This window comes from Enhydra lutris, unplaced genomic scaffold, assembly GCF_002288905.1.
Source record: "Enhydra lutris kenyoni isolate GAN:26980312 unplaced genomic scaffold, ASM228890v2 scaffoldscaffold19, whole genome shotgun sequence".
NCBI classification, from domain to species: domain Eukaryota; kingdom Metazoa; phylum Chordata; class Mammalia; order Carnivora; family Mustelidae; genus Enhydra; species Enhydra lutris.
Window position 1 is genome coordinate 3,879,767 of NW_019154103.1, and position 13,621 is coordinate 3,893,387.

General features: G+C 37.6%; 1 protein-coding gene across 1 annotated transcript in view; it reads right to left on the bottom strand.

Moving 5' to 3' along the window:
• The window catches only part of LOC111148360 (WD repeat domain 41), a 41,452-nt gene extending 28,943 nt beyond the window's left edge, over positions 1 to 12,509 (bottom strand). Inside the window, exons 1-2 of the mRNA XM_022504856.1 lie at positions 12,216 to 12,509; positions 9,283 to 9,398 (exon numbers count right to left, since the gene is read on the bottom strand). Coding sequence (XP_022360564.1) covers positions 9,283 to 9,398; positions 12,216 to 12,266 — 167 coding nt within the window. The 5' untranslated portion in view covers positions 12,267 to 12,509. The remainder of the gene's footprint in view (positions 1 to 9,282; positions 9,399 to 12,215) is intronic.
• Between the last annotated feature and the right edge of the window lie 1,112 nt (positions 12,510 to 13,621).

Here is a 13,621-nt window from a genome sequence, read left to right on the forward strand (position 1 = left end):
ATCAATGTCCCAACACAGCAGCATACAGCAATAACACCATGTCAAGTAATTTATTAATAATGTAGTACATAAGTTTGTTAATGATTCTTTAACGAATCAAAATTGATCCAAAGTTGTTCCCATATCACTTTCATTCACTGAAATTCTAACATTTGTTTTTTGAAAAGGATGGAAAGAAATGGTATCATAGAAAGCCAGCTATGAACTATGCCTACCTGGCCCCTTATAGTTAACAACCATAAGTAATGATAATCCACTGGCAGCCATGACATTTAAGAAACGTGTTCTTCCTTGCAAGACTGTTAGTGGGTTTCATAAGATCTGGGTATGTCTTGAATGTCTTCATTACAGGAAACATACAAGTCTATCACTGGGGAATTGATACACTAAGACAATAAAAGTTACTTTGTTACTGAGAGTATCGGGGAAATTCTAATCAATTTTACCACTATCTGAGATCCATAAAATCTCACTACTTCAGTCATGTGACAATTTCCTTAAAACTCCAAACTGAGCTTCAAGTTCTACTTTCTCATGCTCAGTTTCAGAGTCCCATAAATAACTGTTGTCTTCACTGGCTCTGATAATTCCCATACTCATTTCAGTACTCATTTCTAAATCCTTCAATTATAGCTCCTACTATAGGAGCTAAGAAATTATTCAGGAGACGGGAAACTAGTCAAACACAACCTCACCAAAGTCTGTTAACAATTTTTTAAATATAGAACTACCTATCCTTTTAATGGAAGGACCTTTAGAACTTCCTAGGTAACTATTAAGAAATCACATGCAGAATTTTTTTTTTAAATCCATGCCTAACATTCTTATTTCAAAATGAAGTATATAAAAAATCTGGAAATTAAAGAAAAAACAATCATTTTTAAATTAAAAATACAATTTCTTATTAAATAACACACATTTTTCTGAATCAAAATACTAAACAATGCCTAAGTATCAAAATTAGTTGCTGGATGTCAATGTTTAATAGCTTATGTTTCTAGGCCTATTGATTTCTTTTTATTTGTATAGTGATGGTGGCGAGGCAGGACTCAAGATCTTAAGTTTTCTTTGGTATAAAACATCAATTTCTATTGATTCTCGAAACTCTTATAATTGCTTTTCTCCCTTATAGAAGACTGCAGGTTTAAAATACATACTCGTTTCTAACCCTGATTTTTAACTTCTCATTATTGTTTTATCATGTCTGAATCTCATGAGTTCACAATGAGAGACGACTGAACGGTTGAGAGTTAAGAAATGAGATATAGAGCATTTTGCCTCAAACTTTAATTCAATCAGTAGTGAACAAAAGTTAAATCTAAACAATGCTCAATAGTAATGCATGAAATCACAGCCAATTTTTTATTGCTCACAGGTCAATTACCCAGTTGGTGGATATTCAGGCCTTTCAATTTTCTTATATAGTCTTTGCTGCCTTTCTTTTTTTTTTTTTTTTTTTTTTTCCTTTTTCTTTTTTTTTTATTACCTCCTCTAAAGAGAAAACATGAAGCTTAGAAATGCAAATCAATATAACTTTGCTACATATTAGTATCTCCCATAAAATAATGAATAAAGGGCTAGGAGATCATTTGCAAATTACAATTATCCATGCTATTAGGATGGATAATTGAAAACTAGCTACACTTTATCAGTTTATCTTAAACTATAATCAGTTCATCCTAATCAGTCAAGCACACACTTCAGCCACCTGCAAATCAGAAATGAAAATTCAACCCAAGAATTCCTAATAGTAAGATACACTGTAATTGCTAAAAAGAAGTAATGAACTATAAAAAAGGAGTAATTAAGATGCCAGTAAGGTTTAAACTATTCAGTGGAAGGAAGAACTGTGGCTGTACTGCATTAAAATTACATATAATAATTTTTTAAAACATTCTAAATTCATAGACTCCAAAGATTCAAATCCATAGTTATGGTTTTAAGAGAAATGCTTCCTTCCTAATTAGTATAAAATGTATTTAGTAAGATTCATGCTGGTGACAAGGAAATGTCAAGATCAATTATATGTGGTTCTTGCTTCAAAATCTTAAAATTCAGCGATTGTTTAAAAATGTACTGATGTATATTTGATAATACATATTTGATACTGAAAGTAAAGCTCAAAAGAATAGTTCTTGCCAGGGCGCCTGGGTGGCTCAGTGGGTTAAAGCCTCTGCCTCTCGCTCAGGTCGTGATCCCAGGGTCCTGGGATTGAGCTCCACATCAGGCTCTCTGCTCGCCAGGGAGCCTGCTTCCCCATCTCTCTCTCTGACTACTTGTGATCTCCATCAAATAAATAAATAAAAATCTTAAAAAAAATTAAAAAAGAATAGTTTTTGCCTTTAAAGAGCTCAGTCTACATCACTAAGTAATGCTATAGGGTCCAGATCACAAATCCATAGAGAATTCTCATTTGTACTCATTTCAATTTATAGAAGTCATTCCTTTTAAACATCCCAGAGAAAAGTACTCTCATTCTTGCCATCTGTGAACTGAAAAGTACAGCAAAGCTTCGCAAAGATCTATATAACACAAAATATTTTCACAAGTAATTCCTATGTCTATTACTTAAGGGCTTATCTAACAGTTCTTATTCATTTAAATTTATTTCAATTAGGTAAAGGTGCTACAGATTCACATACAACCTTAGAGGACACAATGAAAGGTACAGTCCATAAAACTTCCTGTACTCATTATCTACCAAAAAGCACTGGAAAAATAAAAACAGAACATTATTACGGCAAAACACAAAATCCCTGAGGTTAACTAACTCCCCACCCAATCCACAAGACTTTCTAATGCATGATGCAACTAAAATAGTACATATTTCTTACAATAAAATAGAAATGAAAAATGGTACAATATCAAAAACCCAACCAAACCAAAAAAATAGAAAACTTTCATTTCAAATAGATTTTTACTTATCTATTAGAACTACTTGAAGAAAATCAGGGAAGTATGTAGAAACTTATAAGAGAAGCGGAAGGGAACTCGAAAGCGTTTCCATGAGCCACACACATTGATGTCACCGATCCTTTCAAGAGATTTACCGGAACATCCACCAAACTTTTTTTTCTTAAGAAAAATGCATACATTAACATAACTCTAATACCTGAATGTCTAAGGTCCTTTTTTAGCTCACACACAATGAAGGTGGGATGATTCCATAGTTTTCATGGTCAATAGAAAAGGTAAACCCTTAGTAAATTCTCCCCTCCCCCAAATCACAAACAGAAAGCTAAACTACAACATCAAAGTTTACAAATACTAGAAAACCAAAACTCCCTAGGACTTCTATCAGGGGAAACCTCCATTACCTGAGCTCAAGCTTCTGTGAAAGAATTTCTACTACTAGAGAAACATCCCTGGCCTCTCTCTGCCTCACTGGTCAAATAAATGAGTGTATGAGAATGAATTAAGAATGCTCAGTTCAGACCCTGCAGGGTTTTCTCTGAGGGTTTTATCTGTTTCTATAGGGGAAACATTCTGCTCTGCCCTTATTTTTCAAGTAAGCGTACATCTGAGTGGGAAGCTTGCAGATGTCCAGGTGTGTACCAGTGATTTGAGTGAATAAGTCTACCTGACTCAAGATGAAGTATTAGAAATCACCAGGGTTATATATCAAAGCCAACATCCTTTAACTCAGCTTTTTGCCAGAAATTAGTTTTTATGTTCAGGTCCATCTGTGTGATTCCTGCACCTAATATCTAAGAAAAAGTTTTATTCTGAAACTAAAATACCTTTTAAATTGGCATTATTATTTCCTCTATATCAAATATATATCATTTTTTAATTTTTTATCACAGATAACTTAAATATACATTCAAGTATACACAGTATAACAAAAATTCCAGGTATTCCTCCTCTCTCTTCAATAATTATCAGCTCGTGGCCAATACTGTTTCCTCTGTACACACCCAAGCACCCCCTGGAGATTACTTAGAAGTAAATCCACTAACTACATGTCATCAGTAAATATTTCAGTGTGTATCTTTTAGAACTCCTTTATATCAGGACTAAAGAAACCATTTAATTTCTTAATATCACCATGTACTCAAGAATCAAATTTCCCTGTCTCAGGATTTTTTTAAGTTTATGAGAAGCAGGATCTAAATAAAGTTCATAATTGCAGTGGTGGATTATCTCTGAAGTCTCGTCTATTCTATTCATTCCTTCTAGTTTTCTCCCTGCAATTAAACATCTGTCTCATAGAGTTCTCACAGTCTGGATTTTGCTAGCTTCCTTCCTATGCAATCATTCAACATGCACCTTTGTCCCCTGTATTTCCGGTAAATTGATATATCTAGAGACTTAATCAGATTTAAATCTGACTTTTCGGTAGGGCCATTTCATTGGGAGTTCATATACTCCAACAGGAAATGTAATTTCTGGTAGTCTTTGTTTTGTGAGCATGTGATGTTACCAACCAACAATAAACTGTCTAAATTTGTTATCAGAGGTTGCAAAATTACGATATTCCAATTTCATGATCCTTCCTAGCTTGAATTCTTCCATAAAGAGAAATTTCTTCCCATCCATTATTACTGATCCCAAGAAACAGTTTGTATAAGAAAGGCAACATACATCTTGCAGATATCCCTTCAAGAGAGGAAGCTGCCCAGCTCTGAGGAATGTGGTTAACATGCCTCCAGCTGTTCACTTTAGGGTCCACTTCAGCTTTCAAGCCAAAGTCATACTATCTCAGTTGGTTCCTAGCCAAAAAAAATTAAACAGGGCCGTGGACCTGGAAGCACATTCCTGGATGGCCCTCAGCAAACGACTAAGCAAGGCAGGGTTAAAAGCCCCATTTATTTCTATCCAACACAGAATTCCTCTAAAGAGCATTCTTTCCTCCAGAGGTCCCCACTGGGCCTAGAGAGCCTTTGTCAGAGCTGCACCAGTCTGAAATAGCTCCCCTCGTCTAATCCTGCTTTCTCTGTTTCCCTTCATTGATGTCTCTCTCTAATAAACCATTTGTGTGCTCAATTCCATTTTGCTATCTGTTTTGCCGGGAACTCAGGTATTAAAAGGGTCTAAATCACCTTGACTACTGATTTCTATTCTCTGAATGTTAGTGAGAAAGATAATTTTAGCTTAAGAATGTTTCCTTAAAGATGTAACATACTGTTTGTTGTCAGTGAATTACCAAACTGGCTGAGTTTGTTTAGAGTCTTGTGAATGTACAGCTTCACCAGCTATCCTGGGGGCACATTCTGTTCTCCACTCTGGCATTTCATGGGTCACCTGATTCTTTTCCAGTCATGATCACCATCCTACATAACCTTGTCTGTTTCCTGGAGGAGCAAGGAATGGTCAAATAAGCAACAAAGAAAACTATTCTTAAAATGTGTTATGAACTCAGTTTAGTTTAATGTGTCAAGTGCTAGAGTATTACATGCAATTTTAGCACAGTCCATTTTTTGGAAGACTCTTGCTGAGGCTTAGCCTTCTTTAGTGATCTCCCAATCAATATGACCCTCACTTCATGTTCAAAAAACAGTAAGAAGAAAAGAAAAGGCAGCTGTCTGTTAGGTTATACAGGATTTATTTGGTATCTTCAAAAACCAATCTGTAAAAATTTTCCACTCACTGATTTTAGCTGAGCCGCCAAGAAAACAAGAAAATCCTTCTGCAAAATTCTCAATAAAATGATATTATCTAAAGACCTGAAGCGTGAAACCTGGATTACTACAGCTGACCAAAACACCAGAATGTAAGGTCCACAAAAATTAAATAAAAGCATAAAAAGAATAATATATATTTCTATAATTTGACCATACACAAATAATGTACACTAGCAATGGTAAAGATAATTCTAAATTATCTAAAATACTAAATTAAGAATGAAAATATAATATGAAATGAAATGAAAAATATAAATATCTACTTAAATAAATATTCATATAGTTTGTAGATTTCTTATATCTTCCTTACCAGTAGTGACTCCTTCATGGTGGTGGTTGTTCTTTTTTCAGTGCAGAATTGAATTTTTTAAAGCGAAACACACATTGAAACTTCTACAGGTCTTTGATAGGAAAACCTTGTGTCTAATTAGATATAAATTTTCAAACAATAACAGCATGAGCACAAAGAATTAAATGTGACTCATATGGTAATATCTTCACTTTATTGTAAAAGCCAAAATGCAGGTTTTTCATCTCTTTCTAGACATTCAGATTCCCTGTGATCAGTAACAAACATGGCCACAAATTATTCTCCCTTCCTGTGTCTAGCAGCATTAGCAATAGGACTTAGTCGCTTCTCCCCTCAAGAGGTAGAGTTTATTTAGCCACTTACGGAGTCTGTACCAGCTCCTGACTCGTTCTGGCTAACGAAACAGCAGCAAACATGATACAGAGTCCTGAGAAGAGTTTTAGATCAGGGTTTGTCCTTTCGCTTGTATCAGAACTCCATGATCACTACGTGCACAGGCACTTGAGCAACCATACAGAGAAAGCCCAGTCATCCCAGCTGAGTCCAATATGAACCATCCAGCCCCAGCCAATTTACCTGTTGACCAGAGATGCATTAAGTAAACCTAAAACAAGATCAGCTCATCCCAGCACAGATGGGGGGGGCGGGGGTTGAAGCCCACCTAGCTGAGCCTCACCCAATAGCTACCTTCAGTTAGTGAGCTTAGTAAACAGCAGGTTGTTTTAAACCACTACATTTGGGGTGGTATTTGAGAGAGCAATAAAGAATTGATACACTTGTCTGTAATTTTTTTACTGTTTAAAGAACATTTACTACTTCATTAAACAACTGATTTATACAGGAGCATCACTGTGGAGGAAAATGCAATTAAATATCAGCATTTGCACAATGATCATTATTCTATGAGATGGCCTTTTCTGCAGTTTCTTCTTTTGTGTAATAGAGCCAAGAGGAGATTTCACAGGACAGATAACAATGAAAATGGAATCTTAACGGTTATTCTATATAAAAAGTTAAAGAACACATCCTGAAAGTACATTGTATATTTTTTATTTAACTTTCTCAGACAACATGATCTGAGAATTCCTTAAGACCCAAATGTTAATGATTATGGGCCAAGAAACTATTTTTTTTTTAAACCTACCTAGCAACTTAATATGGTAAAATAACAAACTTTAGCTGTCCAAATAGCCTCTATTTCCAGAAATGTTTAGTTTCAAAGCTCTGACTGGCTGGCTGGCTGACTAAATAATGTCTCTCAGAACATATCAACAATGAATACTACTAAAAAGGTTGAAGATTATTATACTATTGTTTACTGCTATGATTTGGCTGGATCATATGACAACAAAACAGTGCTGTAGGCTAGTAATATATATAAGAAGCAAACCTCAAGCAAAAAGATGAGGAACATATCGTTATAACATAATTTGGCTGGATTGTGTCCCTGGTTTCTAGAATGGAGCTAGGCTCCTCACACCTCATCTCAGTTTATGCAAATAAGATGATTCACGTTGGGCCCTCTAGACAATTTAAGGATATGGTCTGGCCATGTGGGAAATATGAACCATGTAATTAGAGGGCTGTGCTTTGAGCCACAGATATTAGCCTGACCATTCAACCTGGCATTAGAGTGTGGGGACAGGGCAGGGAGAGAAGGACTGGAAATGGAGTTCAATCAGATAGCAAATGACTTAGTCATTCCTATTAATAAACCCCAGTAAAAACTCTGGATACCCAGAGCTTGAGTGAGCTTCCCTGATAGTATTATACACTGATGTCCTTAAAGGGTGACATGTTCTAAGGACACAGAAGCTTTGCATTTGAGGCCTTCCTAGACCTAGTCCTGTGCATCTCTGCACTTGGCTAGTCCTGCCTGTATCCTTTATAACAAAATTGTAATCCTAAGAATAGTGTTTTCCTGAGTTCTGTCAGTGCTTCTAATAAATATCCAATTTGAGGGCAGTGGGGATTTGTAACCAGCTGGTCAGAAGTGGGGGGTGGCCTGGCACCCCTGGACACTGCAGCTGGTGATGGAGGTGAGGGGAGTTCTGTGCAGGACTATGCCCCTAACCTGTAAAATTTGACCTAACTCCAGGTAGTGCCAGACTTGCACTGCACATGCGAAAAGCAATACCAAAGACATAAAAAAAGGCAGCAAGAAGACAAGGGTAATAGACATTAGAAGTGATGGTCAGAATTAGGAATAATCACAACAGCAGTCACTCATGTTGTCAAAATTGGGAAAAAAAAAAAAAGATAGTATCAAGTATCAAAGGTAAAAAAGAAAATTAGAGATGAGAGTGGGAAAAATGATAGGGAAAACAGACAGGGGGTTAGGGAGTTAGGATGGCATGCAAAACGCACACTTAATAGTCCAGGGAGTCACTGACTCAACAACTATCAATTACCTGCTACATGTAAGGCACTGTGCCAAGTACTAAGGATACCACCGTGAATAAGAAAAACATGCCTCCCCCATGAAGTTTAGATTCTAGGAAGATAAATACTAAACACAAAATTAACTCTAATTGTTTTGATGCTACATGCTACTAAGCATTTAGTTGAATAAGGGCTTAATAAACAGATATAAAGATCAGTAATAAGCTAAATCTACAGTCCTAAAGCCTACATATCTCATCTCTATATGCAATTAAACACAACATTGAACATGTTGACAAGAAAGTAAATAATGCACATTTTAAAAGAATTTCCTCAATAATAGAAGATTCAGATTACTTACCTTACCTTCCACTAAAAACAGCACATTCCTGGTAGGTACTTCATAGTTAAACATTCCCTGTATTTGTTTCTCAAATTTAGGTTCACCTTAACATAACTCCCACTCAAATTCTAAATTCAGTCCCTTCCATAAAACTAACAAAAAATATTTCTAAGCACTAACAACAGAAAAACAAAAAACCTCAAACAAGGATCGCCATCAAGTCACTAGATATAACACCCTGACTTCTGGGCAAAAAATGACTTTGGCACATCTTTGATCAAGATGCAGATGTCAATTTCTAGTAAATGTTAGTAATGATCAGAGTTGAAATTTTTAGAAAAGATATTATGAAGTTGTTTTTAAATATACGATTCCCGGGGCGCCTTGGTGGCTAAGTGGGTTAAAGCCTCTGCCTTTGGCTCAGGTCATGATCCCAGGGTCCTGGGATCGAGCCCCACATCGGGCTCTCTGCTTAGCAGGGAGCCTGCTTCCTCCTCTCTCTCTGCCTGCCTCTCTGCCTACTTGTGATGTCTGTCCAATAAATAAATAAAATCTTAAAAAAATATATGATTTCTTAAAAATTCTTCCAAACAGTATGCAATTGGACAACTAGAACTTCTCACCTGCATTCATCTAACTGCACCAGAAATCGTACAATATCATGATGAGCTTTCAGTACAAGCAGTTCAGTGTAGGGGTTCTGGGTTTGTTCTTCACCTATTGTCTGTAAAGGAGATTTCTTGTATTGGAAAAAAAAGAAAAAAACAGAGAAAGAAAGAGATTAAACGATTTATTATAAAAGAACATACTGAAATAAAACTGCATGTGACTCATCTAAGAATACAAGACTTAAAAATCTGGAAGATACCATGTTCTAATACTATATACTATTTCCCCTAATATCAATTAACTACCAATTTAACATACAACATTTCTCTTACTACAAATCCACATTATGAAATTTTTCCTCTTTGTTAGAACTGATCTAAGTATCCCTTTTTTTTTTAAAGATTTTATTTATTTATTTGACAGAGAGAGATTACAAGTAGACAGAGAGGGAGGGAAGCAGGCTCCCCGCTGAGCAGAGAGCCCGATGCGGGACTCGATCCCAGGACCCTGAGATCATGACCTGAGCCAAAGGCAGCAGCTTAACACACTGAGCCACTCAGGTGCTCTGATCTAAGTATCCTTAAACTCAGATCATCACTCTTCAGATTGTTAACTAAAAACAATGTAAGGGGGGAAAAAATTCTCACCCTTGCTATAAATTTTAGTATTTTCAAGTCACCATAAATTTACAGAAAGGGTGAATTTTATTTTAAGAAATTACATCTCAATAAACCTCGTGACCTAAAAAAAAAAAAAAAAATCAATGGGCCAATCCAACTTAGTATTAAGGATGAGTGTTTCTCAAAACTTGACAGAAATAAACCTGCCGCTCAAAGGGTAAATATAGACTAAAACCGTACAGAAAACATGATGGGCACTCAATACGTGATTGCTGACTGAATAAACGAAAGAATGAAATCGTTCAGAGTGGATAAATTCAATAAATTCATGTTTGGACAATAATATTGATAAAGAGGGGCGCCTGGGTGGCTCAGTGAGTTAGGCCTCTGCCTTTGGCTCGGGTCCTGGGATCGAGCCCCACATTGGGCTCTCTGCTCAGTGGGGAGCCTGCTTCCCCCTTTCTCTCTGCCTGCCTCTCTACCTACTTGTGATCTCTGTCAAGTAAAGAAATAAAATCTTAAAAAAATAATAATATTGCTAAAGATAATTACTAACATTTACAGAATATTAGGTCACTCACTGCCCATATGCCAGTGCAAAGCACATATGGCATATAATTCACTCAACTATTCTGTAAGGTAGGTCTGATTAACCCCCTTTCTGTAGTCAAACCCAGTACCATTTCATGATAACTGGTTCTTTACCTCTGAACTGCAATTTCTCCAACTTGCCATTATTGAGATTTTGGACCGGGTAATTTTTTGCTGTTGAGGACTATCCTATGCACTGTAGGATATTCAACAGTATGTCTAGTTTCTACATACCAGATGCTAACAGAAATCTAATCTCCCCATCCTGAAAATCAAAAATGTTTCCAGACATAGCCAAATATGCCTTAAGGGCAAAATCATCCCAGCAGAGAAACAATGCATCAATGAAGGAAAATCAATGGTTCTGACAAAGTACAAATTGTATAACCTAACATGCATAAACGTTTTCCACAAAAAATCACCCCCAGGGGCGCCTGGGTGGCTCAGTGGGTTAAAGCCTCTGCCTTCGGCTCAGGTCAAGATCTCAGGGTCCTGGAATCAAGCCCCGCATTGGGCTCTCTGCTGGGCAAGGAGCCTGCTTCCCCTCAACCTCTCTGCCTGCCTCTCTGTCTACTTGTGATCTCTCTCTGTCAAATAAATAAAATAAATAAAATTTTTAAAAAAATCACCCCCAAAGCAGTGGGTGCTTTTAACTTATCCCATCTCACCTCTACTGGTGGCTCTGATGAAAAAAGCAAAAGTGAGAAATTTGAAAATTGTGTACCACTTCCCTCAAATGAAAGTTTACTGTCCATGGCAGAATTAATGAAAATTATGTGACTAATCAAGTAATCGGGTGAATACAGAATCATCATGTCACATATATCATTATCGATGACTATTCCTGAATGTTTAAGATTCCAGCCTATCTGAAATGAACCTGATATGAAATATTTTTTTTATAGACAGTAAGCCTCCACTGCAAAGCTATAAGGAAGTTAAAAGTGAGAAATAAGACTGCTGACTCACAACCCCAAGTTTTTATTTTTAACCATCAAAATAACTATTTCCTACGAGACATAAAAGGGAATCCAAGTACAAATTCTAATTCCCGGGTGGCATCTGAAATAAATTCCAGACCTCAATCCTTTTAAAATTCCAAAATTATTTTATTCTCAATATTTCAAATGTAAATTACAGTCAATCCAATTATTCAGTCCATGAAGAAAGCGTGACCATGGAACCAAAAAATAGGAGTTAATTACAAAATCATTTTCTTGACTTTGAAGCAAATTATTAATTTTTAAAAATAATTTTATATTTTTGTTGTTGAATAATCAAATTGATTTCCTATTCCCTGAGCAAGCATCAGTCGACGTTGGGAAGTGACACCAATTCTAATAAACTAAAAAGGTGCAGTCACCACTTGTTGGTAGTTAAGTCAGATACTTTCATAACTGAAATGACGCTAGTTTAAGTACAGAGAAGACTAGTCCTTCAGCCTGTTGTTGAATCATAACAGCTTCAGTTTCCTCCTTTTTGAAAAGGCGATATTTACTTCCCAGGTCTTAGGAGAATTAGTTCAGATTAGCTACAGGCAGAGCGTGCCCCACCCACCCCTAAACCCCCCTCGCCCTCCCTCCCGCGCCAACCACGCCCTCGACGGCCTCCGAACACGCAGGCTCCGCCTCTGCATGGGTCTCTGGCGTCTGAACCCGGAGTAGGGCTGAGACAGAAGCCACCGCTCAGGGAAGCTCGGCCTCTACCGGGGCAGGCAGGATCGCCTGGGGGTTTACCTCCGCCAGTCCCTGAGGTTCTCGGCCTCCCCCGATCAGCCATCGCAACATCCGCGCAGTGGTACAAACTCGCAGGGCCCAGGCCCCAGTCAGCTCGAACTCAGCGCCGGGCTCAGCCTCCCCCTGCCTCCGGGACTGCAGCGCAATGTAGACACAAATACTTGCCGCCCGATTTGCCCAAGGAACGATTAAGTACAAGGCCGAGCCAGAGAAAAGGAATATTTTTGTCCCCAAAGCGCTGCCGTACTCAGCCAGAGAGGTTTGGTTTGAGGCAGCCACCGGGAAAACAGCAGCTGAAATCTAGAGCGGCGCGGGGCGGTGGGGGTGGGGGAGGGGTGTCAGAGACGCGCGCAGTACCCAGTGAGCATGCGCAGGGGCTCGCCTAATTTGCGCTCTGAGCTTAGTTAGCTTCAGCGGCCCCTGGTGGACATGTGTAGCACAGCACTTGAAGCCCAGAAAGCAACCAGCACCAATAGTCCCCTCCTTTTTTGTTGGCTTTTGACCTTCACTTGGCTGGGAGACGGGAAAACCACCACCGACCCGCACCAGTTTCCTAAAGAACTGACTGGAGAAGGTAAACTGCAGTATATTCTGCATACAAACTAATCCGGTAGAACATGTGTACACCAGAATAAATCTGGCCAACATTTATTGTGTACTGTAAAAAAGGTATTTTGCTAAGAAAGGCTTTACATAAATGCTAATGGTAACTCTATAGTCCCTATTCTATAAAAGCAAAAAACAAAAAACTCAAAGCTCTGAAAGATTAGTCTTAGGCTAAGAGCTTGAAAGTGACTACACTGAGAATGGAATACAATCTCCCCACTCCAAAACTGCTCTTGACTGTGTGCTATAATGTTTACCCCAGAATCTCCTTAAATAAGAGAAAGCACTTTATATCCTCTACTATGACTACTAGATTGTCTTAGGCAGTCAAAGGTTTGTGGTCCTCCACTCCAGCTGCCTATCAGAATAATGCAGGTAGTTCTTTGAAAAATACATATTCCTGGCTCCCACTCCTGACTTACTAAAACAATCTCTATGGTTAAAACATAGGAATTCGAGTTGGGGAAAGTTTTTTGGAAAATTCTGATGAATAGCAAGGTTTGAGAATCACTGGTGTAGGGACTACTTATATCTACAAAAGTTCATACATTAAGTCTATACTTAAGTCTACAAAAGTCCATACATATATCTGCATATGTGATTATTAGGTTCAAATGAGGGTCCTGGCAGATTCTCTTACAGAGAATCTAGCCAACTGTTCTACCCAATGTATTAATTCAACAAATATGTGCTGGGTACAGATGTCCTGAGATGCAAAAAAATCAATAAAATTGCTGCTCTCTAGGATCAAAGCAGAATGTACTGAACACCACTAATAGAGGGCCATACACTCTACTTAA